General features: G+C 54.2%; 1 protein-coding gene across 1 annotated transcript in view; it reads left to right on the top strand.

The window, feature by feature from the left end:
* CUX1 (cut like homeobox 1) overlaps positions 1–27,963 on the top strand; it is a 339,866-nt gene that overhangs the window by 287,658 nt on the left and 24,245 nt on the right. The window contains 6 exon segments of the mRNA XM_026516065.4: positions 669–734; positions 2,064–2,165; positions 4,448–5,277; positions 7,184–7,349; positions 7,884–7,940; positions 27,782–27,963. Of these exon segments, the coding sequence (XP_026371850.3) occupies positions 669–734; positions 2,064–2,165; positions 4,448–5,277; positions 7,184–7,349; positions 7,884–7,940; positions 27,782–27,963 (1,403 nt within the window).

The following is a 27,963-nucleotide window of genomic DNA, read 5'->3' as shown; positions in this document are numbered from 1 at the left end:
CCAGCTTCCCTCCCGGTGTTAGCTTCTGTGAGCGATTTGCGCAGCCCAAAGAGCAAAACACGCCTGCCTTGAGTGAGATACGTGGAAGTTTTAGTGAAACACCCTTCCTACCCTACCCTCCACAAAAAGACGAAAAGTCCATTCGCATCCCTGATTGAAAGAATCCCTTCCCACTTGAACGACGGGATCATTCTGCTAAACCAGTGGTGGTAGAGAGGGGTGAATCTTATCAGACGCGTTTGAAACACGACAAACGGAGAAGGGAGACGTTTCGAACAGCGTCGATTTGCACAAAGCACATCGAGCTTTCTATGGCGATGTTAACTGAAATGGACTGTCTTTGGATGATTAATGTGAGCTTTGTTCCGGGGGCTGGTGGGCGATGCGCTTGGTGGCAGGCGGTGCTCCCTCCGTTTGACCCTCATGGCACTGGTGCCGTGGGCCACTCCTTAGGTCTGTCTGATCCTCCGCAGCAGAGCCATGGCCTCTGCAGGCCGGCTGGCCAGGGAAGGGCCTCTCAGAAGTTTCTAGTCACTCCCGAGTTGCACAGGAAGCCCTGAGCCCTTTCTGTAGTGACAGGCGGCTCAGATTTCATGTCACACAGCCCATATCGTCAACACCACCATCCCCCTGATTGTTTTGTTCTTACCACACTTGTTTTTCAACAGAGAATCCAGGCCAGAGCCTGAACAGACTATTTCAGGAAGTACCGAAACGAAGAAATGGGTCCGAAGGTATGTTGCAGGCAGGTGTTTTTCTTTGCAGTTAGTAAAACCTAGGAAGCAGCATGTCCTTAGCTGTGCATTTGGGTTAAAACTGTGCAGTGTGATTCTGGCCTGGAACCTGATGGAAAAACAGCTAGTAAGTATAAAACAAAGCACGGGCTCAAATACGCACAGTCCCTTCCTCCCGAGCTGCCCGCACTCTACCGGGTGCAGAAGAGGCGAGGAGAGAAAGCGCCCCAAAGAATCAGACCCCAGGTGCCATCCCAACCCCCCTTCAGGTTCAAATTACACCGCACCCCCCCCTTTTCTCAGAAGCGGGCAAGAGCGTAACGAACGCGTCGCTCTGAGAAAAATCAGGTGGCTGAGTCAGATGACATACTGCTGCTTCCTTGTACTTCCTTTTAAGTCTGAACTATGTTAAAGGTGCTACGGAGTGGACAAATCCCAGCAAATTCCAAACGTAATCCCTTCTCCTGTGGGCCCCCCGCGCTCCTTGGTGCTGCATCTTTAAAGGGGCTTGGCCCCCGCGGTCTGCTTGTTTCGCGATGGTTTGGTGTGGCGGTGCCTACTTAGGAAGGTAGCGGAGAATTAAAATACGATATGTGGAAGGCTTCCAGAAAGATCCGCGGCCAGCCCCCGGGCCACAGTAGCTTCCGTGCGTCCATGCAGGGGGGCTACTCTGCAGAGCGCCACCATGTGACCGAAAGACTGAAGTCTTGTCCTGGAGGGAGCTCTGCAGGCTACTCGCCTTGTTCATAAATTTTTAAAAGACAGCATGTGATCAGAAAGGCAAAACGTGAAGCCTTCATCCTCTTCACCTTGTATGTGCCAATGACTGATAGGTAATCCGCCTCGACCCTTCACCCATTGTTGCTTTTTGGGGACACCAGCGTCCAACAGACGCGCAGAACCCCGAGCACAGTCCCAGGCCAAAGCAGATTTTCGGAGTTGCTTTTAAACGATTCGCAAACACCACTGCCCTTTTGAGGCCTTCATCTGGTCGTGTACTGGAATAGGTGACCTGCTCTCCCTGGTCCCGCCCCACGGGTGCCGGCCAGTTGGGGTAACTGTGAGAGCTTGTCCCGCTGGCCAGATGACCCTGACCACCAGGTAGATTTCGCAGGAAGCCTTTCCTGCCCCGGGGCCGCAGTGCCTGCTGTGAAGTCGCACGCACGGCAGGTACGGGTCAACGGGAGGCCACGGCCTGCCTCCGTCACCGTCACCGGCCTCAACTCGGGAGCTATTGACCAGAATGACCTCTTTGTGCAGCACTGATTTGTGTGTGTGTGTGTGTTTCACGTGTGGGTTTGATGTCATTGGTGTGGCTTCTCCCTGCAGGTAACATCACGACCCGGATCCGAGCCTCCGATACCGGATCCGATGAAGCAATCAAGTCCATCCTGGAACAAGCCAAAAGGGAGCTGCAGGTGCAGAAAACTGGTACGGAATCCACCTCTTTGACCACTGTCTTCCAGGCGTAATTAGAAGAATTGTCATGAGTGTTCTGGTTAGTGGTAATTAACATTAAAAAAAAAAAAAGCCCCACACAATAGGACGTATGTTTTCAAGCGTGCCGGCAAGTGCAGGAGGGAGCAGGTCTGCGTGATCTCTATTTTGCTAATAGTTAACCAGTCTTTTTATCACGTCATGGCCTAGCATTGACTCAAGAAGGTCCCCTGGCCTAGACTGGCCTTGACTTACGTGGACAAGTAGCGTGTATCGGATTTCCCTTTTCAAATGCCGTACGGGCTTTGTCACTTGCATGTGTCCTTGACCAAACCCTGAAGAAGAATGGGTGCAGAATCGATGCTAAGCTGCTTCACGGAACGAACGTTGCCAGGGAGGAGCGGGAACTGTGCCGTCAGGCGGTCTCAGGAATCGGCCCTCGGAGCTCCCGGAGAGCTGCCTCGTCTGACGGGAGAGCGCTCCCACGCTCCAGCCTCTCTCTGGCTGCGTGTGACTGCGAGGCACAGCGGCCGTAGGTTCAGCTCAGACCTGCTGCTGGAGAGGAGGCCGAGTGCCTGAGTTCTCTTGCTCTGGGGTTCAGCATATGGGCACACACCTGCCCTGTCCCCGTGAAGCCCCCGCTCTGCAGAGCCGCTCCCCCGCGGGCCTGGTGACGGGGCTCCCACCAGGCCTGGCTGCAGGCCACCACCCGGTCCCTCCCCTGGTCGCCAGGCCCTCTCCCCAGGCCCACCCCACTCCGACATGACTCATTCAGTGGTGAGCTCGGAGCTGCCTCCTGGGAACCAGGCCCAGGCTTGGCATTTTTACCTTTACTGTCCTGTTTAAACTAGGTCCTCGCCCTTGCCCTGAAAGATAGGTATTGTTATCCTACTGCTGGTTCTCGAACTCAGGCTCCAAGTGAAACAGTGTGCCCAGATTTATTAAATGGCAGGTCCTGGGTGGAAACACGGGTCTCTCAGCTCTTGTCCCAGCATCTGTCCCTGCCCTGCCACCATCTGCCTCCTTACAGGGACCCCCAGAGCGGTGGGAGGGAGACCGTCCTGTGAGGCCTCAAGCCCGACACCGGGGGGGCCTTCCATGTAGTGTAGTTCCTCTTCTCAAGACCAGAGTTGACGTGTAAGGCAGCCCCTCCTCTGGGTGACTGAACAACCAGCAGAGTTGGCCAGGCCCCCTGACAGGGTGGGAGGCAGCCCTGAGTTAGGAGCAGAACGGCCTAGTCTCTCCTGCAGAGCAGTGGTGGGTCTGCCTGCCGTCGAGGGTGCTGTGGGGCTCGTGTGAGTCCGCAAAGGAGGGCCTTCGGTCACCCCGTGAAATCGAGTCCTTGAGAGGCCTAAAAGGTTGTCCCTCGTGTTCGAAGCATTTTCCAGCCTCGTTTAAAGTGGATAAAGAGCTGGCTCCCGTGATTCCCTGCCCCAGACCTGAAGCAGTCTAAGAGCTGGAGCCGCCTACAGGGGCCTTCAGCCCAGCGCTCTTCAGCCAGGGCCTTGCTCCACGGTCACCCGGGAGTTGGTCAAAGCAGCCCCGCACCTGCCACTCCGCGGCTGGGGCCTGGGCAGGTGCATTTTAACAAGCCCAGCAGGTGCTTCTGGGGCACAGCCCTCGTTAAGAGTCCTCGATCTAGCCCATCAGCTGTCCCACGCTCACAGACGGAAATCCTGAGGCCTAGCGGTGCCCTCTGCGACTCCCCCAAGGTGGCAGCCCTGGGTTCCCGGACCAGGGCCTAGCCCCTGTCCCCCCATCGTGGGGCTCACTGTGGCTCGCCACACCCCAGTCACCTGCGCAGGGGGAAGTAAATGTGAGCCAGCCCAAACACGGCCGTGTATCCCTGGAGACTCCGGTCTCACGCTGCAACCGCTCACAGAAATGATGTTGCCGAAGGTTGACGAAACCACTACAGTTTTGGAATTTAGCACACGAGAACGTTGTTCAGAAATCCTCAGGGATGGTGGCACGTCCCTGAGTGTTTGCCCACTTCCCCCTCCCCCACACTCGGAGATAAGGAACGCTTTCATATGGTGTGAAGTAAGGGCCAGCGGATCTCCGAGCGGTGGCGTTAGTCCGTCTGTCCCTGCCCAGACAGGATGCACGCGGGGTCCACCAACGGAGGAAACGTTGGCAGAGTAGAGCAGCTTGGTTCTCCCCGAGAATCGGCATTTTGTGGGAGGCCAGGTTAGAAGGAAGCGGAGGGAAAGCGGCGTGTTCCAGCCGAAGTGGGGGGGCCGCCACCATCTCACGTCTGTGTTTGCCCCGTGCAGCAGAGCCGGCCCAGCCTTCGTCCACGTCCAGCAGCGGGAGCTCCGACGACGCCATCCGCTCCATCCTGCAGCAGGCCCGCCGCGAAATGGAGGCCCAGCAGGCCGCCCTCGACCCCGCCTTAAAGCCCGCGCCACTGTCCCAGGCTGACATCGCCATCCTGACCCCCAAGTTGATACCCTCCTCGCCCATGTCGTCCGTGTCCAGCTACCCTCCGCTCGCTCTCTCCTTGAAGAAGCCCCCCTCCGCCCCCGATGCCAGCGCCTCCGCTCTGCCCAACCCCCCGGCCCTCAAAAAGGAGTCCCAGGACGCGCCCGGGCTGGACCTCCAGGGAGCGGCCGAGTCTGCACAGGGGGTCCTGAGACACGTGAAGAGCGAGCTGGGCCGCAGCGGCGTGTGGAAGGACCACTGGTGGAGCACCGTCCAGCCGGAGAGGAAGAGCGCCGTGCCCCCCGAGGACACCAAGGCGGAGGAAGCCAGCAGCGCCAAGGAGAAAGGTGGCGGCAGCCAGCCACGGGCCGAGCGCAGCCAGCTCCAGGGACCCTCGTCGTCGGAGTACTGGAAGGAGTGGCCCAGCGCCGAGTCGCCGTACTCCCAGAGCTCGGAGCTGAGCCTAACCGGAGCCAGCCGCAGTGAGACGCCCCAGAACAGCCCCCTGCCCTCCTCCCCGATCGTGCCCCTGTCCAAGCCCACCAAGCCCTCGGTCCCTCCGCTGACCCCAGAGCAATACGAGATCTACATGTACCAGGAAGTGGACACCATCGAGCTCACCCGGCAGGTGAAAGAGAAGTTGGCCAAGAACGGCATCTGTCAAAGGATCTTCGGGGAGAAGGTAAGGGGTTGGATTCGGGGGCCTGTCTTCTCCCATCTCCCTGGAGGACGTGGCCGTCGCCCCTTTAGTGAGCCACAGAGCAGAAAGTGTTGTCCATCCCCAAACTTCTGGAGAGGCTGGCCAGTGAATGTTCCATCTGCTGCGTCCCTATCTGGGGCGAGACTCTGGGTTGGGCCCCACCACCCACCATGCGCCTTTCAACTCCCGGTGACACTATGAGGGGGCGCTGAAGTCACCATTTGACAGATAAAGACAGTGAGGTTCAGGGAAGTCAACTCCATGCCCCTGGCCGGCCGGTGACTGAGTTCAAGTCCCACCTCTCTGCCAAGTGTGGCCAACGCACCCCCACAGCTTTTTTTTGGCCAAAAAAGATCTGATCCCATAGGGAGACCACCACTGTGCAGAGAAGCAAGAGGCGTGGGATGGGAAAAGCTCGTGCCACACGACAGGCATAATCGTACCTTCCTCATAACTCAGAAGGTGCTTGGGCCCCATTCAGCCAGATTGGTGAAGAGCGCTGCCCAGAATCCATAGCTCAGGCGGCCCGGGCCATGCCCACTGCTGGCTCTGAAAGCCCCCATTTCCACGTCTTCCCTCCCCGGCTCCTGAAAGTACAGTGGTTTGTGAGTCAGCCCCCAGACCCTTTCTGTTCTTGGCACTTGCCGGTATGAGATCCTGGATAATGGGGATGTACCAGGGCCGTAAAATAGAAGATAAACAAAGTACCCCAGTATCGTTTCAGAGTCAGTAATTCCTGGGCATCATGAGCAGTACTCCAGTCCCCTAAAAGGCAGCTTCCCTGAGGGGCACGTGGCGGGGTCGGCAGTGGCCTCCGAGGGGCCCCACGTGGGGTCTCCCTCCCCCCGCTCCCTGCGTCCCCCCCAGCCCCACACTGTCCTGCCTTGCGTTCAGTGTTTGCAACACGCCGTGCCTCGGATCCTTACAGTATCTCACTGTGATCTCTTTGTCCTGATTTTGCAAAAGGTGATGGGGTGGAGAGAAGTGAGGACGAGAATTTTAAAGTCCCTTGAAATTTCTAGTTCAGTGTTGTAAAAATATCATTTGAGAACATTTAAATAGACATTTGTGCTCATGCCTTAAATTTAGCAGAGACTTAATAGCGTTGAACTTGTTTGGCCCGTGAGTGCAGTTTATTCTGGAACTTGAGAACTTTTCAAAAGAGTGATCGAATGCAGCCCCTAAATATCTCTGGGCTGCATCTGTGTCCTGTGGGGGGTGTTTGTGCCCATACATATGTATGGCCATATGTGAGCGTTCAGAAAACTCGGGCATGTACGTGCAACTTGCGGGCTGTCTGCAGTGAGTCTCACTCCCCGGCTGGCGCCCCCCCTCGCCGCCAGCTCACCTCTGGGCCCCCACTGCCGAGCAGGATGTGGTCAGAGAGAGCAAACCTCTCTAAAGGCCAGCCTGGCCCAGCGCCACAAGGACAACTGGCCTCCCGCATCCCGCCAGCATCCGCTGCTCCGGCCGCTACAGGGGTCCTTGGCCCCAGCACCTCCACCTTTCATGACACCCCCAAAGAGCAAGATGGTTTCAGCGCTTCCTTCTCAGGGTGTCGGGGCGACAGCCCTGTGGCCTTGGCAGGATGGAGGCCCCGGGCGAGATCCCATCCCCTCTCCCTGCGAGCAGAAAGCTAGGACTGTAACTATGGCTCCCCCATGCCAGGGCAGCAGCCCCCCGGTGACCTTGGAAAGCTATTTGCCCCACCCCAGGCTGGCGCCATCCACCAGGCAGTGGGCGGGGGGTGGTCTGTGCTCAGCCCCTAAAACGCGCAGCAGGTGTCATCCATCGCGGCCTCTCCACGGCTGTGTGTGCATCTCGAAGCATCTTGTGGCCTCACACTAAATCCTGGCCACTGATGCCGTGTCTCTGGTTGCCACTGCAGGTACTGGGCCTGTCCCAGGGCAGCGTCAGTGACATGCTGTCCCGGCCAAAGCCTTGGAGCAAGCTGACCCAGAAAGGCCGCGAACCCTTCATCCGGATGCAGCTCTGGCTCAACGGCGAGCTGGGCCAGGGTGTCCTGCCGGTGCAGGGGCAGCAGCAAGGGCCAGGTAAGGGCCGCCCGGCCCTGGGCTCCTGCAGGTGGGGGCAGGGGAGTTGTAGGCGGGGAGGCCGCCGGCTGTGCCCTCCACGGTTGCCCGGCGCCTGGAGGCCGCAAACGGCCCCCTTCCTCCACAACCTGTTGCCATGGGACTGACTTCAGTTTTTAGGAGAGAGGAGATTATGCCTAGCTAATTTTATAAGCAGCGGAAAATGAGTTACTAATTAAGAAAATGCTGTTTATACATAAATATAAGTAAAAGTCAAGTAGCTAAATCAGGGAATCGGGAAAGGAAATCAGCCAAAGACATAGAGGTGAAAGACAGAACGGGCTCCGGCTTCCATCCACGCCTGACCGGGAGTCCCGGCTTTCTCCTGGCAGAGCTGTGCCTGCCTGCACAGACCCCAAGTCCTGGCCCCCCTGTAAGGAGTGGGACCTTCGGGGCCCTTATACTCTCCCCGCTCCACTGTGCTGGGTGCACTAGGAAGCTTTAAGCACCTGGGGTTTGTTTCCTCACTTAATTGTAACCCTTTGCTTTATTTAGTTCTCCATTCTGTGACGTCACTACAGGACCCCTTGCAGCAGGGCTGTGTGAGCTCAGGTAAGCCGATTCTCGTTGTTGTGTGTGTGAAATTATTTTCCTCCCCTGTACATTCTCCTATCCTCTGGCCTGTAGCAGGGAGACTCAGAGGATCCCTGGTTCTGGATCTGGGGAGCTGAAAACGCTGTGTCCGGTTGGCACACTCGGTTCCCGTGGTCCTAGTTTCTAATGGAGAAGGGGAGAGTCAGCAGCTGAGTGAGGGTTCCCTCCAGTGTTTTCCTGCTCGCCACCAAAGTCTTTCCTCGGTCTGTGGCTTCTAGGTGCTCAGCCTGGGGGCTGGGGTCCAAGCCAGAGACACATTCTGTATTGGGGGGGGGGGTGCTTCCATATGAATAGGAGGGGACAGGATCGAGCATGTGATGCTCGCCCCACAGAGTCACGGCAGGGAGAAGTTGAGTCCATCTGGAAAACCTTGGGGCCACCTTTAAGTAAGAAGGCTGGGGAAGAAGGAAGCGGCCGGCAGGGCCGTGTAAGGGAGATGATGGCAGAGGACCCTTGGGAGCCGTTCGGGGTGAGACTGGATACAGAGCCAGTGATGCCCAGGAGAGTGGGGCTGAGGATGCGAATCCAGCCTGGAAGGGGGCAGGGGGGCCTAGAGTGCGGCCGCCGAGACGCTCCCCTGCTGCTTGTTGGCATCTGAAGCCCGGAGGTCTCCGAGGCGGCGTTTCTGTCCTGCGAGCCCCTCGCAGCGGCACCGTGCTCCCGGAACCGCCTCGCGTGTCCTTCCCCGCGCTCCCGCTAGTGCAGAGCTTGGCTCGCCCAGCTTCCAGGAACAGCCAGCATCTTGAGCTGCTCCTCGTTTTTCCTTTATTTTTCTAAACATGTTGATTAGTCTCCATATCCCATTGATTCATTGAAAACACAAACAAAGCTAAGTGAGGAGCGTGAAGCCCGCCAGCCTGCTGCAAGTTTTACGAGGGAAAACATGTGTAGCGCGGGGAACAGCTGGGCGGCAGCGGCCGCTACCGCTGCGAGATGCCAGGCCCACGCACAGATGCAGCGGGAGCGGGGCGCCTGCAGCGCAGTTCCGGGCGGAGCTTGCGCGTGGGCTGTTCCCGATTTGATTTTGACCGAAGTGGGGGGGCGGAAGGCTGTATCGCACCCGAACCCTTGGTCTCCGTGGCTGGACATCTGAACGGAGCAGTGTGTCCACCCGCGGAGGGATCCCAGCTTCGTCCTTCCCGCGTCATTTCCGGGTTGGTCAGTTGCATTAGCAAGCCCCAGAGACCTCACCCGCCCCGGCTCGCCTTCCAGAGGCATCGGGGAGAATGATGCACGGAGTTGTTGGTGTCCGAGCTTTGCAGACGTTTGCATGGAGAATTCGCCTTGCCTCTTCCTCCAGTGGAGAGTTGGCCTCCCAGTAAGCCCTCCGAGAGTATTTGCTGCCCCACCAGAGTCAGGACTAAAACTTGGCAGGAGGTGACCGACGTGTTTTAGCTCAAAATCACTTGTTCCTGAATAAAACAGGAAATCTCCCACAGTTCCAGGTCAGTTATGATCGATGCCAAAATTTTCTCCACGTGTGAGTGAACAAATCCTTGAAAAGAACGGCCTTTTGCTCTTTATTGTACGGCGGGTAGTTGCTACTGTGCTAGAACTTCCATAGTCACAGTCCCAGGGTAGGAAGACCACGCCGGGCTCCTCAGAGGGACATAAATGGTATTTGTGAGATATCGAATTACTTTATAAAGTGATGCATAGAACTCTTAGCAAGTCTGCAGATTGGCGGAGGCAGGGAGCCTCTGGATAAAAGTGAGCACTGAAGAACTTTCCAGTGGCTTCTGTGAAGAAGTGGCAGGCGGGCCTCTCCCTGTGTCACCTCAGCCAGACGGGAGACAAGAGTGCAAACCGTTTACCCACCATGCCTTGTTGTCAGTCAGCAAGAGGAAAGCTGTAGAAACAATAATCCTGGTGATTGTGGAGAGAAATGGAAAAGTATTTCATATATTCTAGAAAATATAATTTTTAAAAGATTTATTTATTTTAGAGAGTGTGCGCATATGTGCGCAAGTGGGGGGGTGGGCAGAGGAAGAGAGAGAAAATCTGCAGCAGACTCCCCACCAAGCACAGAGCCCGATGGAGGGCTCGATCCCTAAGATATGACCTGAACCGAAACCAAGAGTCACACACTCAACTGACCAAGCCACCCAGATGCCCCTAAATTTTTTAATATCATGATGGTAGCTAAGCCAGAATGTTTCTCTGGATCGGCCAAGACTAGAAAGTGCTTGTCAAGACGAGAAGGACGGTTATCACAGTGGCAAGATTGTGGGTAGTAGTTTACCTTGAGATTTCTTTACTGTCAGTGTTATCCTTTGAAGAGTGTTTCTAAAAATCAAAGTAGCTGAGCTTTTCAGTATGTGGAATTTTGATTCCAAAAACAATTATTTTACGATGATGAGTATTAGTAAATCATTGGACGGATGCCCATGGGGGACTCCAGAATCTTCCCCGACAGAGTAGAGAATTAGGGTCTCTGCAGTGCTGCCCCAAAGACACGGTTCTAGGATTTCCCCAGGATTCTGGTTCACTGTTCTCACCATGGCTACCACAGAACCCTGCCAAGAGGCTCCCCGGGCCTAGAAAGGTGCTGTCCTCGGTGGTGGCTCCTTGAGGCCCTTGCCAGGGGCGGCTCAGCATGGCAGAGCCAGCTGCCGGCAGGAAGATCATTCCAGCCGTGGCTTGGTTGATTCCTGAACGTTGGCAAGAAACGCTCAGCCCGTGAGCCTCCAGGCCGCTGAGCTGGCCTGGCAGTGAGGGTAGCGTCCCAAATGTGGAAGGACTCTGGAAGACTGGCCTTCTGTCTGCAGCTCTTCAGCGAGAGGGGTACGGTCTCAGAGCAGAGAACGCGTGGGCCCAGTGCAGGGCTCTGTGCTCAGTTACCATGGCGATAAGGTGCCCGGGAGTGGAGTGGCCTCACTCATCTGAACAGCAGGCTGCTGACGCAGGGATCTGTCTGCCTCACTAAAGAATTCCGTCTGCCTCTTTCTGCCCGGCGCTATCACCCCTCAGGGTCTCCGTTTTCCTTAATGATCTCTATGTCAAGCTTGCTGATGAGTTTGACAACGAGAGAGAGAGTGAACTTTGAATCACATCACCAGTTCCTCTTGGTGAACGGAACCATTCCCGAATGTTCCTTTGATGATCTGAGCGTTGGGGCGATGGCCTTGGGCATTCAGGAGGGTTGATGCCATTTTCTGCTGGTGACCTGTCCTTTTTCTTAGAAGCTGTGGGGGCCTTGATGAAGAATCAGGAGAGCAGGGGTTCCTGGCCAATCACATGAGTACCTTTTAAAAGGGAGCGCGTGGAGCTTAAAGGCCAGAACTTCAGATGAGATACTTGTTAATATATTTCCAGGCAGTCTAGGCCTCTGCAAACATTTTGAGTTGGCTTCTTTCAAAGTTCCCAGTGTCTTGGGGAGGGGCGTCGCCAGTCCTATCCAGGGTCGTCTTTGATCGAATATGGCAAACGTATTTGAAGGTGGAGTTGGCGGGGAGGCCTTTGGGGATCGATTCTCTGTGTCTTCCTTTTGTCTGTCTTCCATCCCCGGTATCACGCATCAGCCGACCTCACACTGCTTGGCAGTCTCAGTGCTGAAGCCAAGAAAGCACTTACGGAAGGGGAGGGGAGGGGCCTTGTGAGGCTTGTTTTCTCTGAGTGGGGCCTGCCATCCGTGCTTATCAGGCAGCAGGCTTTTTGAAGGGGAAGAAAACCTTGAGGTTCGAGGAAGGGGGTTGCGTGTGCGCATACGTATAGCTGGGTAGGTAGGTACGCACGTAGTAGGTCGGTAGGTAGATACAATCTAGTAAACCACTGCATTTTTTTTCCATTTTCCTTCCCTGAAGCTCATTTCATATTCACAGTTCCTTGGTGTGATTAATCTCTTCGCCCCAAGGGAAGGAAGGAGACAAGAGACAAAATAAAAGGGCAGAAAAAAAGAGGAGGGGACAGATTTTCCTGGACGCGATGTTAGTCATTACGTTACAGAGAACTATTGTGCTCCGCGTTGTAACTTTTTAACATGAGAGCGTTTGGTTACTGCGGCTAATAAGCCTCCGGCCTGGCCTCAGATGGACTATTGCAAACCGGCTAAGCGAAAGGGTGGCCCAGCCTCCTCCGATTAATTCTAAAACATCCAGCTTTTTGCCCAGCGTGTCAGTCAGGAACTGTGGGTTCCAAGTCTTCTCCCCCCGTGGAGAATTCCATGGCTCCGTGTCACTGTTCTCAGTCAGCAGGGCATCAGCTGCCTCTCGAGGGGACAGCTGCTGCAGTGCCTTGAATGTGGGTGGCCTCACACGTGCCCCCTTGCTGACACGATGGCCACGGGCTGGGTGCTGTACGTGGCCTCGCGCACCGGGAGAGTCCCGTGGCCACAGCCCCCGGTGAGGGACTGGCTGACATTCCTTTGTAATATGCATAGTGACTCTCGTGTCGTACCCATGAGATGACCAGGAAAATATGTGCAGGGTTTTAGCGCTTTGAACTCAGCAGTAGGATTCTCATGCAGGCATTTGGATAGCGTGTTAATAGGAAAAGGAGGGGCTGGTTGCACCCCCAGGAGATTCTATGGCGCTTGTCTAAAACACATTCACTCAGTGCCTTAGACTAGATTTGAGGTGATTTTTTTTTCCTTCTCTTTTCTTCTTTTTTTCCTAAGATTTTAATTATATATTTATTTGAGAGAGAGAGCATAAGCAGGGGGAGGGGCAGAGGGAGAAGCAGGCTCCCCGCTGATCAAGGAGCCCAATGTGGGGCTCGATCCCAGGACACCGGAATCATGACCTGAGCCAAAGGCAGACGCTTAACTGACTGAGCCCCCCAGGCTCCCCTCTTCTCTTTTCATCAGAATACATTAGCAGTAGTAAATGCTGGTTCTCTCCAGAAAGAATTATTCTAACTCCTGAAAAGATTTGTAGATAACTGATTTATACACAGCCGCAGACAACAGAGAGACTAGAGAGAATTCTGGAAGGCCACTAGAAAGTGCCCCTCCCTGAGCAGGTATTTGTTGCTCGTCACTGGACGCGGGCTCAGCCCTGCGCACCCACCCATCGCCAAGACGTGTGGACGTGGTAGCCAGGAGAACTGGGTGCTCCGTTCATTTCTTTCTTTCTCAGTTGAAACCTGCTTTAGGATGTTTTTATTATATCAAGAATGCCATAATAAAGGAATAACTGTCTTCTCTAAGGTCAGAAAAGACAGGTTTCTGGATTCAGGCACAACCTCCCTTCCTGTTTGTCATCGGGTATGTGTGGGTGCGGGCCCCACAGTGCCAAGGGAGCCCCAAGGCGGGGCTGGTCTGTGAAGGGCCAAGGCGTCGGGGAGGAGAACGTTACAGATGGAGCTATGCAGGTGCGAGGTTCATAGCCAGGGAAGAACATGGCAAGTGTGGAACCTTTGAAAAAGGTGAGAAACCCCTCATCCAGATCGCTTTTTTTTTTTTTTTCCTTTTAAAATGACAGCAGGGGCCGCCCGGCTGGCTCAGTTGGTGGAACGTATGACTCTTGATCTCGGGGCTGTGGGTTCGACCCCCACGTTTGGTGTAGAGATGACTTAAAAATAAAATATTTTTTAAAACAAGAAGAATAATAATAAAATAGGAGGAAAGTGGATTCTGGGAGAATTTTGTCCTTCCTGTGTGTAGCTGCCTTGAGGCCTGTATAGTAAGAAGAAAAGTATAGACGTGGGACAGACTGAGGCGCCCTGCTCTTTCTGGGTGACCTTGGCGACCTGCCCCCTGGTGGTGTTGGGCTTGGGAGCTGGCCTGCGGCCTCTCATCCCGAAGTGCGTCTCCCCCCGCCGGTGGCTCTCTCTCTAGAGAGGTGAGCTTGAGGAACTATGCGTCAGAGCCACCAGGCCTGAGACCCCCAGCCGAGGCAGGACTCAGGGAACTCCCACTAGGGCCTAGAAAGTTCCTTGCTCGCCTTGGGTGCAGTGCCATAACTTGCTCTGCCAAGAGCGAGGTGTCTCCCCATGCCTGCCAAGATGGTCTAGGAAACTGTGCTCTGTGAGTTTCCTTCTAATTAATGTCTTTCAAAAATTGTCAGCCTTATCTCGGCGGAGCTCGGGTGGAAAGGGGTTTGGTTGTACTACAGCTAAGCCTTCAAGAGTGACGAGACGCAGGCTGGGGCACAGCAAGCCCACAAGGGGCCTCAGAGGGGGGCCCCCTCCCAGCCTGCACGCCGCAGGACAGGAGGGTGGCCCTGTCACAAATTCCCCAAAATGTGACTTGTCGGGATCACCTCCCCCTCGTGCTTGTGCCCACGCTGCCTTTCAGCTCTCGTAGCCACTGGGAATGTTGTGGGATTCGTCGCGGGGGACGGGCCACGTGACCCTGAAGCAGCCCCACTGCAGCATTAACACAGGAGGGCAGGGGAGAGTCGAGGCCTAGCCTGGCTGCCCTCCCCTGGAGCACACTACACCTGCAGGCCCCCTGTGTGCCTCCCTGGGCAGCCCACCCGGGGTTTGCTCTCAGGCAGGGGATGTCGGCCTCACCATTCCCCGGGAAAGGCTGCTCCAGCATAAAGTGGGATTTGCCGCCATGCTTTACCAAAAAAAAAAAAAGAGAGAGAATTACAGTAACTCAGAGAAAGAGATTTATTTGACTTTTTAAAAAACTATGATTTGTGGGGTTTTCTTGAATAAATGAAGTGCACCCTGATTATAAAAGGCAAGATATCAAAGGGCTTACACCTTTTTAAAAAATAAGTCACCCGCCCTCCCTAATCCCCCAGCCCCCCAACCGCCATCCCCAGAGACGATCCTGTTCCCAGTTTCCTGTAGCCGGTCTCTACATCTAGATATCGTTCTGCACAGAAGGGACCATGCAGGCCTCAAGGTGCTGTGCCTTCCTCTTCTCAACTAGCAGACCAGTGCACAAAGCATTTCCTCCTCCTCTTTTTACAGCCATAGGGAATCCTGTATATGGATATATACAGTATTTCATTTAACCAGTGAGAGAGATGTAAAGTATTTATAGCCTAGGGCGCCTAGGTGGCTCAGTCATTAAGCGTCTGCCTTTGGCTTCCGTCATGATCTCAGGGTCCTGGGATCGAGCCCCACATCGGGCTCCCTGCTCAGCGGGAAGCTTGCTTCTCGCTCTCCCTCTGCCCCTCCCCGCTGCCGGCGTGCGCTCTCCTCTCTCTCCAATAAATAAAATCTTTTGTTAAGTAAATAAATAAGCTTTAACAGCAAAACCTGAGAAACTATCCCGCAGCCAGCGCCGAGGGCCCGTGAGCAGCACCATGACGAGGCAGGCTCAGCGGACTGCCAAGGGCTCGTCCAGCCTCGGCCAATGAGTGACTGTGTGGCCTCGGGCGAGTGGCTCGATCTCTCTGAGTCTCGGTGTCTTCTATAAGGGGGCAAAAGGCAACACGTGTCTCCTAGGCTCCTAGGTTGTTGGGAGGTTCAAACAACTTCGTGTCCCAGGAAGCCTCTGGAACGGGCTGGCACAGAGGAAACACTTTTTGCACCTTTACTTCTGCCACCGCCACCACCACTACGGTTCTGTGCCGCCTCATGTGGGCATGGAGAGCTGCAGGGTCATACGCATGCGCACCCCAAATGTCAGGCCTCTGGCTTTAAAACAGAAAAGCCCAGCCACTCACTGCTTGGGCGGAGCTTGTCAAGCGCGAATGTCGCTGAGTGGCAGCCGGCACCAAGGGTCTGCCGAAGGATGGCCTGCCCGCAGCTCTCCAGATTTGCGGCTTCTCTGAAATGCCATCCGTCTTTGGAAGTTGCCTGTCCATCTACCACTCTGTAAAGTTGACCCCAAATCCTGAGCTTCCAGAACAAGACTGCGGGTTATCGCTCATGCCACCTGGGGCAAATCATTATGGAGCCTGGCCATCTTGTCCGGATATAGGGGTGACCATCGGCACAGGTGAGCGACAAGACCATTCCCCTCCGTGCCGGCACACCCCAACTCCCCGTTTGGAGAAGGCCCTTGCAGGCCCTGGTCACGGGCCTGTGGACACGTTCATCTGCCTTCTCTCCCCTTTAGACTTTCTTTGGAAAACAGAATTTACAGTACATTGGGCATTCAGTGCAAGAAGCAAAAGTAGGTCATAGGAGCAAACGAGGACTTGGGTTTTCAGTGGTTTGGTTCTAGGGAAGGCGGAAGAAAGCTTAAATGCCCGAGCATCCTCAAGTGGTTTTTAAAAGGTGGTAGGAATAAAATGAGGAAACTCACGTATTTGTGTCTCTCGTGTGCTGGGCACAGTGCTAACACCCTTAATCCTTAATCAGTAAGTGGAAACGATTTTCCCCATCTGACGGACGGAGAAGACCAAGGCCCAGAGATGAGAGGTGATTTGGCCCCAGGCAAGAAGATGGAGAAGGCAAGATGGTCCTGAGACCAGTGGCCCTCGGCTATGCGTGGAGCTGGGTGCAGGCAAGCTGTCGCTCACCCCTGAGGCCTTGGTTGCCCCCACCACGGGGGAAGGGTTGGTCCTTGGAACTACACTCAGGGAGAAGTCAAGGCCACATTTCAAACCAAGGAACAAAACTGGGCTCAAATTACACATTTGAACAAATACAAAAAAGCAGCTCGAAGACAAAAGACAGTAGAAAATCAAATATACCTCCATTAGGAGAAGAGGAGAGAAGCCAGAGACAAGTCAGTGGCAGAGTCCCACCCGATTCTTATGAAGTTTTGCGATGGAATATATGTAATCCATCCGGCCCATGAGATGGGTCCACACTGCTTTGAAACCCTTCCCATCTACATCCAAGGAAAATACACACAGTAGCCCAGGGCCCTCTCCCTTGCTGAAGGACAGCCCTGCCCCTCAGCTGTTATGCCCTCCATGCCGGCGGACCTGAGCCCGCCCGGTCCCCCAGCCCCCTAGCCACATGCACTCTGGCCCTCGGGCCACGTTCAGGGTCTTCACAAGGAGCGAGGAGGGCATCTCAGATAGAGAGCAAGCCAGGAGACTCCATCACCGGCCTCATCTTGATTTTGTGTTTTGTTCTTCCCTTTGGAAGTGGATTCCCTAAATATAGCCTGAGTCTGAATTGGCAGATGTTGGATTTGTCCTTTACAAGAGGACCAAAATTAGTCTGTCATTTGGCACCTAAATAAAGCACCCAAACTGCCTTTGTACCAACTTTGCGACAAGGAGGGACTGAAGTTGCAGCATTTTGTCTGATAAGGAAACTTTCTTGGAAGCTGTTAGCAGCACCTCCGAAGCCAAAAGCTGAGGGGGGAGAGCGAGAGAGGACGCGGAGTCCGGAGGGCCGTGCCTTCCTCCTGGCCAGACCTGCTTGGCCCCGAGCTTCACAGTCAGCTTTGTTCCACGTGGTTGAACCACCTCCTGAAATCGGAAGAGAGAGTCAATACTCCACCGAAATAGCAGTCGGAGAGAACAGCCGTGGCTCCTCTGTTTTGGGGAGGAAAAGAACAATCCGTCCAGAGTGCCTGGAGCCGGGTGAGCAGAGGGGCTCCCCAGGGGCAGCAGAAAGATGTTATAATCAATTACCACATCATAACACTGATGTATGATAATTACGGAGTGTTTCTCCTGAGATAGTGCGCGTTTGGCTGGGATACAGTTCTTTCATGGTCCACTGCCTGATTAATATGCAAATAATAGGCTGATTGCATGATGAATGCAGAAAATGAGTTCGCTGATAACGTGAGCACTGAAGCGGGAAGATGATAAATTACTTTTACTGACTGTCCTACATTAAGTACCCTTTCTCAACAATTTCATCACAAATTAAGTAAAGCAGTATGGAGAGATTAGGAGGATGTGTAAAATTACGCACCTTAATAGCTTTCCGAGTTCCGTCGCGGTCGGCGGAGACCCGGTGCCCGTGGGCGGCCGGGTCAGCTCACCCACCCGCGTCCTGATGAAAAGCCGGGTCGCAGCCCGCCACACTGGCACATTCAGCGGCTGCCATCAGCCCTGGATCCTCTAAGGAACATTCCGTCACAGCCCAAACATCATTGCCCACACGCCAGGCTGCCTGGCGGTGTTATTGAGAGGGGATGGGCTGCTCCTGGGGCGGATGCTGGAGCCTCAGCTCAGATGGACAGTCCGAAGCCCACGGTCCCCCAGGGTGCCTGGGGAAGGGAGAGTTTCTGAGCTGCAGGCCCAGAAGGCTCAGGAATAAAACCCCATTCAAAACCACCTCTTCGCTCCTTCAACTCTTAGAAATCGGGGAAAATTAATTCCACTCTCAGAACAACGTGTGTGACCTGTGCGCCGGGGAAGGTGGCTGTCGGTGAAGGCCGGGCAGGTTTGCCCAAAGCCAGAAAGGAACCCTGGAGAGAAAGAGAGGACACGGGCGTGCGGGCGCACACGCTCACGCACGCTCACACAGTGATTAATCTTTGATTACAGCAAAGCAATTTAACTAGAGGGTTTGTTTTTTCCCATCTCGGTAATATATATTTAGACTGTTTGTATGACATACATTTTCTCTTAATGCACAGGGACGCATTGATAAGTGTTCATACACACAGCTGGTTCGGTAATAAGGTTATTGAAGGTAATTTGAAAGCATTATTTCTAAATCAGTATGGATCTGCAGAAAAGCTGGAAACCGGGTGAACACCGAGCTCCTGAAGCCGGGCCAAGTGTGTCGCCCAGTGCTGCCTCTGCAGCTCTGCCAGGCTGAGTTCACTACAAAAGATGAATTGTAATTTAAGGAGCGTTTTTAATTTTGAACTGAATTAAATGAACGTTGAATTCCCAAACTCTGCCTTTGATGTGCGTGTTTCCTTCAGAGCTTATAAAACATACACCAGAAATGCGAGGATCCCTGAGAGAGGGCAGACAGACGGCCCGGATATTCCGCCGAGCCCACCCCAGCTCAGCCACGGCCACAGGACGGCGCCGCCTAGGTCAGCCCAGGATTGCAGGGAACGTGTCTCCCCCATGTGCTTTCCCAGTTTGGGGAGAAAAGAGAGTGAAAAACCATCTCGAGAGTGAGGGAAGCGCCGGGTCGCACAAGATGGTGTCTGGTGGGAGGAACCGAGCATCTGTAGATCTCTGGGTGACGAGAGGCAGCATCCCTTGCACCCCCCGTGCTGTGCGCCATGCTGAGGGGCCCAGGCGAGGACGGTCCTGCCTCCTGCCTCCTCCCACCGCAGGCCAGCCGCCACCGCCAGACCCAAGAACTCAACGCCCGCTCCGGTGAAATGCACCTGACTTTGGACTCAGCCTTGTCTCCCCAGACCTGCTCCCTTCAGTGAACAGCACCCCGCTCCCCCTGCCGCCGTCATCTAAGCCCAAGTCTGGCAGCCCGTCTGTGTCCTTCTCTCCCTCTTACGTACCCTCCCAGACACGCTCGTGTCTATGCACACACACAGTTTCTATTTCCTAAGTGTCTCTCAGATTTTTTTTCTTCCCATGCCCACGGTCCCCACCCTGACACACGCCTCAGAGCCTTCTTTCCAGAAGGCACATCCGGCTGGGGCACTCCCCCACTGAGGCCCCTTCCCTAGGGCCCCACCTTCTTAGCGTGCGACCCGGCCCCCATCTCTTCCTCACTCGCTCCCAGCCCTGCCCTCATCTCAGGGTCTTTGTGACTGTGACTTGCTTCATGAGTCTGCCCGGCTCCCCACTGTGCCCCATCTCCTAGCACCCTGCCTGGCACTTAGAGGGCCCCCCTCATTGAATGAAAAACACAGGCCCTCTCTTCAAGTGGCTTAGAGGTCAAGTTTGGGGAAGTAAGCTATATGTGGCCCAAGTTAAATAACTTTACTTTTGTGGGGTTTTTTCTTTGTTAATAAATAAAGTATTTCGGCTTTTACGTCACTATATGAGTTTCCTTGGATAGGCTTTCAAAACTGTTCTGCTCACGCACACGCACAGCCCAGGACCTACCATGCGCCAGAGCTCTCGTCTCATCTGCCTGCCTTCTGTGCTGGCAGGGGGCCAGGTGTATGGGAGAGCAAGCACTGATGTGTTCCAGAAGAAACTAGGACCGACAGAGACATTTTCCCTTCCCAGGGACAGCGGGGGTCCCACCCAGCCGGTCGGGCCCCTCCCCAGCTCTTCCTGCCCCGCAAGTTGGTCAGGTTACTCCTTTCTGCCATTGAAAAAAAAAAAAAAAACAAGGGATTTGGTAGGTTTGCTGAGATTTTCAGTGATTTCAGGCTGGCTCAGGGCCAGAAAGAGTGTTGCCCCCCCAAGGAGGGGGCAGGCAAGGCCTGGGTGTGGGGACGGTGTGCGCTAATGCTTGATGGCCCCGCCTGTTTGGGAATGGACCTTTCCTGCAGTTGGGGGGGAACCACGGGGACCCTTGGGAATGGGACCTGGTGAGGCCCCTTCCCTTACTCCCCTGTGGCATCAGACGCAGGCCTCGGCCCTCGGGAAGAAGGCTGTTCCGTAGCGTGGACACACCTCAGTGTGTTACTAGGTTCCTTCTGTTCCTTTCTCGGTAGAAAGCATGCAGGGGTGTAGGAAGCTCTGACGTCTACTGAAGTATCTGTGTATTTTGTTTCAAGCCCATGCTAATCCATCAAAAGGCTGCTCATACTCAAAAAATTCCACGTTTTCTATTGGCCTGGAGAAGTCGGCCGTGGCCCTAAGGGGCCGCGAGTGTCTGCTGTCAGACCCGGAGGCGGGATTCGGGACTGAGGAGCCTGCCTACACAGCCACCGGCGCTGGGGCTGGGTTTGGCATGGGGACCATCGGTAAAGGAGTGTCACCTGACCATGTGGGGCAGGCCTGGTTGATTTGACGGAAATGCGGGAGGGCGAATGAGCGTCGCCGTGCACCTTTGAGGTAGAGGGGCTCAGGTTGGGGGGGGGGGTCTCTTAGAAGAAGGCAAGCGAGTCCCGAGTGTCAGCTTGGGTTCAGAACCCACATCTGAACTCCACGGGGAAACATTGCAGACTGCTGGTCACCCTGGGGTGGTCTTTGAAGCTGTCAGCCCCGTCCGCTAGGAAGGCCTCGAGCAGGGCAGGGTCCTTCCAGGCTACCAGGGCTCCCGCTGGACCCAGGATGCCAGCACCGGGCACCCCAGGACCTTTTGCACACCCCGGCCCCACCGTGCAGCTGCAGCTGGCGAGCCTGCCGTCCCCCCCACTCTGGCTCCGACTTCCACTCTGCCTCTCCCCGCTGCACCCCCTTTTCCTCGTCTCCTTGATTTCCTCCCTCACTCCCATTTCCACGTGCTGGGTCCTGGCCATGCTGCTCCCGGGCTCTGTTCGGCAACCCCCCACCCCCCATCTTCTCCCTCCCCTCTCCCATCTCCCCATACTTGTCTGTCTTTATAGTCACTTGGAATTTCCTGGCTTGGCAGGGGCTCAAAGCCTAAACTATGGACATAATGAAAAGTGGTGCATCAGACCAGCCACCAGTTAAATAATGTTTGGGTTCTTGTCAGAATGTCACAGAGTACCCTGTCATTTTGTTTCAGCAACTTGTCCTTCTGAATGCACAGTTCGCCTTATGGCACGCCAGCAGTAAAAATGTCACTTACAATAATTACTTTTTGGTGAAAATGCTTGCTGACTTCCTACCTTCAAGCTGTTTTTTACACAGTGGGGAGATAATAAGAAATGACTTTATCCTGACTGCTCAAATGAACACTAAATGGAATTTCGGTTATTATTACTGCAGATAGAGGGCCGGGTATGGAAATTTCAACAGTGGATCGGATAAACTGCAGGGAGATTTGTCTCTGGAAATTATGGCGGGTGAGCGTTTTCAGCCGGCTTCTATTGAAAACTTAAGGCAGCTGTTGTTTGCCTGCTGTTTTTGGAATCTAATATTTTTCATAATCCTTTTATAGTTCCTGGACGCCTCGTGCGTTTCAGAGGGCCTCGAGTCACTGCCTGTGCTCTCGGTATCTTACTAACCAAGCGACTCCAGTGCATGATTCGAAGCTTTGCAAAAAAAAAAAAAAAATGTAATCAACGTTGGATAGATGAGCTGGGTGGCCGGGCTTTTCCAATATGCAAATTGCCCATTTTCAATTGGCCCAGCCCTGCTGTCTGCGGCGCCGTGAAGGCGAGGTGGGTGCCTGGTTTCTCTTATCCCCAGTGCCCAGCAGAGTGCACGACACAGAGTAGGCGCTTTCAGAATACTTGAGCGACCAAGCGAGCAAATGAATGAATGAATGAAGGGCAGGCACACGGATACTCCAGTGACTGCCAGACGAAGGGTGGGTGGAAACACGGAGACTTTCCACTTGGTCCCGTTCAGATCCTTCTCCACCCTTGTGACCTGGACAAGTCACGTTGCCTGCCTGAGCCTCGGTTTCCCCGCCTGGAGTGCAGGGTTTATATTCCCGCCGCAGGGCCATTAGGAGAGTCGGATGCAGCAGTGTGTAAACACCCTCCATTCGCTGCCCCATTTGCGCTGGGTACTAAGTGCATTCTGGTTCCCTTCCCTAATCCCAGTAATGGGTTGGCTTTTGGGTGCTGGCCATCCTGTTTTTGAGATTCATGCCTGTTGACATAGGGATCGTAGAGCGGTGCTGCAAGGCAGGCCCCGTTGGGCTGCCACGAATGGACACGCGGGTGGGAGCCCTACTGTGCGGGGGGGCTGTTTGGAATACAGAGCATGGGACCGGTTCCTGGCTGTGTCACTGGACAGGACATCTTCAGTCTGTCAAAGGAGGGAGATGGATATACCTGCCTGACCCTGTGAGGTCCTTGTGAGGAGTGCAGCTGGTCATTCGCGTGAGTCTTAGCCCAGTGCCTGGCACGCGGGGAGTGCGCAAGAGGTGATGTTAGCTTTGTAGTAGCTGCTGTTGTGAGTAATGATAAAATAAGGCTTTTTTCTTTTTAAGATTTGTATTCCTTTATTTGAGAGAGAGCACGAGCTGGGGAAGGAGCAGAGGGAGAGGGAGAAGCAGACTCCGCGCTGAACGTGGAGCCTGACGTGGGGTTGATCTCACGACACCAAGATCATGACCTGAGCCAAAACCAAGAGTTGCACACTTAACAGACCGAGCCACCCAGGTGCCCTAAAATAAGGCTTCGTAATAGGGTCTCTCCCATCCCACCCCACCCCGAGATGCTCCTACTGTCGTGTGCCCCCCTCTCTGAACAGCACTCCGACGTGGCCAGGTACCCAGGCCCTGCCATGGGAAGGACCCTGCTTCTTCCCTCTTCCTTGGCCGTCTCCCCACATCCACCCAGCCCCCAAGGCCTGTTGAAGCTATCCCCTCCGTCTGTCTTGAACCTAGATATTTCTCCCCTCTGTACCTTCTGCCCCTTATGGGCCACCACCCACTGTCCCTGGACCACAAGACCTCCTGGCCCCAGGCGCCATGTGTTGGCAAGTTCATTCTCTCTGCTGAAGCAACAGGGAACTTACTCGGTTTCTTACTTTTTTTTTGATGTTTAAAATTGCAGAAGAACGCAATGAATACCCATGTACCAACACCCAACTTTACCCTGAACATTTGGTCACAGTGCAATCCTGTATTTGTAAAAGAACAAAACATCAGAGACAGAGTTGCGCCCCTCTCCCGGATCCCATTCCTCCTTGAAGGCGACTGCTCTCTCTTGTGAACTTGGTGTTTATCATTCCTGGGCATGATTTTAAATCCTCGCCTCTACGTATCCTATCCGTGTAGCCACGGAAAACATCAAGTATGTACAGGCTCTGTGTTAGTCTTTCCCTTGCTTTGTGGCCTCCCCCAATATGCTCTGGGTGCTGGTACACGTGGCCCCAGCCCTGACGTCTTCCCCGCTGTTTAGAGCCCACAGTACGTTGTACGAACACGTTGCAATGGGGAGACCTGGTCTCCTGGTGATGGACACTGTCTCCAGTCTTTTGCTCTTCCAGACAAGGCCTCAATACACACTCTAGTGGCCGCTTGGCGTCCTCAAGAAGAGAAGCATTGCTGGGGTAAAGGGTAGGTCATCTTCTAAACCTGGCTCCCGAGTGCGCATGCCCAAGGGTTAAAGCAGACATTTTAGCCCATTCAAAGCCCCGGCCCCACCCAGCGCTGCCCTGGGGGGCCTCTCTTTGTCCCATATTCTTGCTACCCTGTATTCCATTCCTCCCTCAGCCCACCAGAGGTCTGGAGCAATCTATCTCCCTTCCTTCCCACTCCTGCCTCTCCCAACTCACCTGGCTAAATCCTGTTTTTGTCAGAAACAGTCGCTCTACCAGGCCTCTCTCATCCTCAGACCACATCCGTGTCCCCACTGCCTGGCCCCCATCCCTCATCAGAACCTTCACTGCCCCTTAGGGACTTCTGGTGAATGGCCGTTTCCTCACTAGATGTGAGCCCCAAAGGGGGCAGGGCCACCTCTGACCAGGCAACGGCCATATTGCCAGTGGCCTGACTCAGCAGATTATGGAATGAGTGAAAGAATGAACAGAGTAACGTCTCTTCATTCTTTCGCAGCACTTTTCCTGAATAAATTGGTGCTGAAGTATAATTTACATTCAGCAAAATTCACTCTTCGCTCGTGGAAGTGTTCTGTGAGTTCTGGCAATCAAGACACAGACTCATTCGATCATCCCCCCCCCCCCAGAATTCCCTTGTGCCCCTTTGTAGTCTAGCCCTGCCCCCGACCCCCAGCAATCGCAGATCTGCTTTATGTCCCTATAGTCTTACCTTCACCAGAATGTCATCTCATCGGTACCATGCCAGGAATGTGGAAGAAACAGCAGTAAATCACGAGGAAATTAGGGGACCTTTATGGAACATTGGAGACCTTCGTATAAACAAATACATTATTTATTTATTTGTTTGAGAGAGAGAGACCAAGCATGGGGCGGGGGGCAGGGAGCAGAGGGACAGAGGGAGAGAGAGAAGCCCACTCCCTCCCCACTGAGAGGGGAGCCTGCCATGGGGCTTGATCCCAGGCCCCTGAGATCATGCATGACCTGAGCCGAAGGCAGATGCTTAACCGACTAAGCCACGCAGGCACCCCCTAAACAAATACATTTCAATACAATTTCATAACTGCTTTTAGAAACCAAAAAAAAAAATCCAATTCAGGTTGTGTTTCTTAGCACCATGTGGGAGGCTCATTCCTCACTACAACACTGTGCGTTTTCCAGATGAGGAAACCAGGGTGTTCCAAGAAGTCGTGAATGTTGTTCGTGCGCACACAGCTGGCTGACAGAGGTAGCCGAGTTCATATCTTAATGCCAAGCCCAGGACTCCTCCTCCTTTTTTTCTTTTTTAAAATTATTTTTAATTACATGGTGTGGAAGAAAGCCTTATTCCTTCGGAAAGTATTACTTTAGACAGGAGACCTCTGTTTCCTGAAAGGTAATATTTCTTCTTTTTTGTGGACAACATCTCTTGTTCTGTCCAGATGGTCGAGGACGGGCAACCACGTGTCCTTCCTACACCCAGGGGCCGGGCCACCTTGCCCAGGGGCTCTGGAGCTTGTTTCTGGCTTGGCTTTGGTTACTGACTTTGCTGCTGCGGTGCTGGTCCAGGCGCTGGAGCTGGGTGCTTACTGGAAACAGCTTTCTAAGGAAATAATTCTTCCCAGGAGCCTGGGTGGCTCCGTCAGTTAAGTGTCTGCCTTTGGCTCAGGTCATGATCGAGTCCCGCGTCTCTCTGTCTCTCATGAAGAAATAAATAAAATGTTAAAAAGAAAAAAGAAATGACTCTTTCCAACCTGATGTTCTCAGCATGAGAACTCGCGGGGTCTCCAATGGGGCCATTTTGCTATTGCCTCTGTCCGTGCCTATGCAAACATGGGGGCCCAATTGTGCTTTCCATGAGCAGAGAGCGCGGTGGCATCTGTGTGCACATGTGTCTGTCCGTGAATAACGTCCCCCGGAAAGAGCGTTCAGCTTCGAGCTGCTAGAGTTTAGACCCAGACTCAGAGCGGAGGCCCAGGACACAGCGGCCCGGCAGCACGCGCCCGGCACATTTCAAGGGCCCGGTGGCGTTTTGATCTTAAGGGCTTTGCCTCTGTCTGCGGTCACGGTCGGGAGCACAGAGGGACGCCAGGAACGTGCGGCCAGTGCCCCTGTGTGGTTCCCTCAGGGCTTCTCCGTGGCAAAAACCCACGCGAGCACTTGCTGGGCACGCCTGGAAGAAAGAAACGTCCCGCCGGCCGGGGATCCGGGAGCTCAAAACAGGGAGAGCACCCGGGTGGTGGCTCGGTGCGGTCTGTCAGCCAGGCAGCCATGCTTTTGACCTTGCTGTGGGTTACAGGACACAGACCCGAGAAGGAATCTGTTTATCATGTGGGGATCCGTGCCATCCTTGACAGTCCGCGGTGAGCAAGATGAACGATCCGCCAAGTCGGCCCCTCGCATGGGTGAATCAGGGCGAATTTACAGTACAATTTCTTTGCTGCTTCAGATACAAAAATAACATTTGCTGGGTTTTATATCCAGTTGTATGATGACCTGGAGGTGAGCAGAGAGAAGAAATCCGATTTGTAGGATTCATATTGCCTTAAAGATTTATATGGATCATTTCTGCTGTTTACGCCTATCTCTTTTACATCTTTCACAAACCAGTGGGCTGTGGTTTTTCTTTTTTTTTTTTTTAAGCCAGATTTTCGAGGTTGAGGACACGGGTTTATGTGGTGGTGGAACTGTTCCTATTTAGGACAATAAACGGGTTTATCGGTTGACTTGCAGTTGTTTTCTTTGGGGATTTTATCTTTCTAGGTATTTATACGAAAGAGCCCTTGTATTCAGAATACATTTCCCATCCTCTCGAGTTCAGAGTAGGCTGTTACCCTGGATATGATGTGTCCAGGAAAGGACACCCCATATCTGTGGCCCTTTGAAATTCAGTCATTACTCGGTGTTAACATTTTGTTTCGTCAGGTAGCGAGTGTTTGGGGGGCGCACGTGTGTGCTGACGTGCCGTGAGTGGCCTGCTTTCTGAGACGTATCATCTCTCTGGGGCCAGAGAATCCACGTGACGACACCTGGCCTGGCCCCTCACACACGGCACCGTGGGGTCTTACCATGTACCCTGCTTGATGGGGGGCGGGGGGGAGACCACCGAGCCATCGACAGATTTTACCTCATGGGTAGGACCACAGTGCTGAGTCACTCTGCGTTTTCCTCCCGGACACAGCCTTTCTCCATATCTGGTCATTAGGAAATGGCCACAGTCTTTATTTCAGACATCCCAAAGCTAAAATGGATGCTGGGTTTCGCAGGTGTTGCTGACAGGCCAGAAGGGACTGCTCCCCAACAGAGCACGGGGTGGTACTCCCCGCTGGGCACCTGCCACAGGACAAAGACCCTTCTTAAGAGGGGAGGGCATGGAAACCTGACTGCTACTCTGGTCCCATCTCTCCTGGGGGTTGTGACAGCGTGGGTGGCGGAGATAAATAGCTCGGCCTTCAGAAGCGTGTCCCGGGGTTTTGCGGGGAATAGAGTGGGTGCTCCTCTTCTGTCGGTTCCCTCCAGCCTGGGTGCTGTGGAGCCCTCCGGGGTCACAGCAAGAACCCACATGGAGTCCCAGGTCTCAGTCCTGGGCCCCCCCAGGGCCAGCCACCGACCAGGGTCTTCATAACCATGGTGGCCACGTCCCGTGGCCATTCATTTTGCTCTGGAAATTATGGACAGAATAAATATGCAAATTATAATTTAGCCAAGGTCCTTCTGAATTAGGAAATGATGGGGTCCCATTGGAAGAAATCACGGCTGCAAGAGCCCATGGTTTTAGGACAGCAGTTTCTCAACGGAAGGCCCTTACGCTGAGCCTGCAGAAACCTTTCGTTTAACCCCCTAGTTTTTCCTCTGTTGCCGTTATGTTTTATTCTGTAAGACAGAACATGAGTGGTTTCTCCCAGCCTCAGACCCGGAGCTTGCCATGCTGTAGGCTTGCACGGGCGTTTCATCGGTACTTCCTAGGTGAGGAAAGTAGACGTGCGCTGTGCGAAACAGCTATTTTCAGCCCCAGATTGTCGTGTGCTTTAATTGCAGAAAGCACTCCAAAGACCTCTGCCAGCTGCAGCCCCGCGCCTGAGTCCCCGATGAGCTCTAGCGAATCCGTGAAGAGTTTGACTGAGCTGGTCCAACAGCCCTGTCCCCCCATTGAAACGAATAAGGATGGCAAACCACCAGAGCCCAGCGACCCACCCACCTCAGACTCCCAGCCCGCCACC

Source organism: Ursus arctos, unplaced genomic scaffold (genome assembly GCF_023065955.2).
Source record: "Ursus arctos isolate Adak ecotype North America unplaced genomic scaffold, UrsArc2.0 scaffold_2, whole genome shotgun sequence".
NCBI lineage: Eukaryota > Metazoa > Chordata > Mammalia > Carnivora > Ursidae > Ursus > Ursus arctos.
The sequence above is the reverse complement of the archived record's forward strand: the minus strand, read 5'-3'. Positions and strand labels throughout refer to the sequence as shown.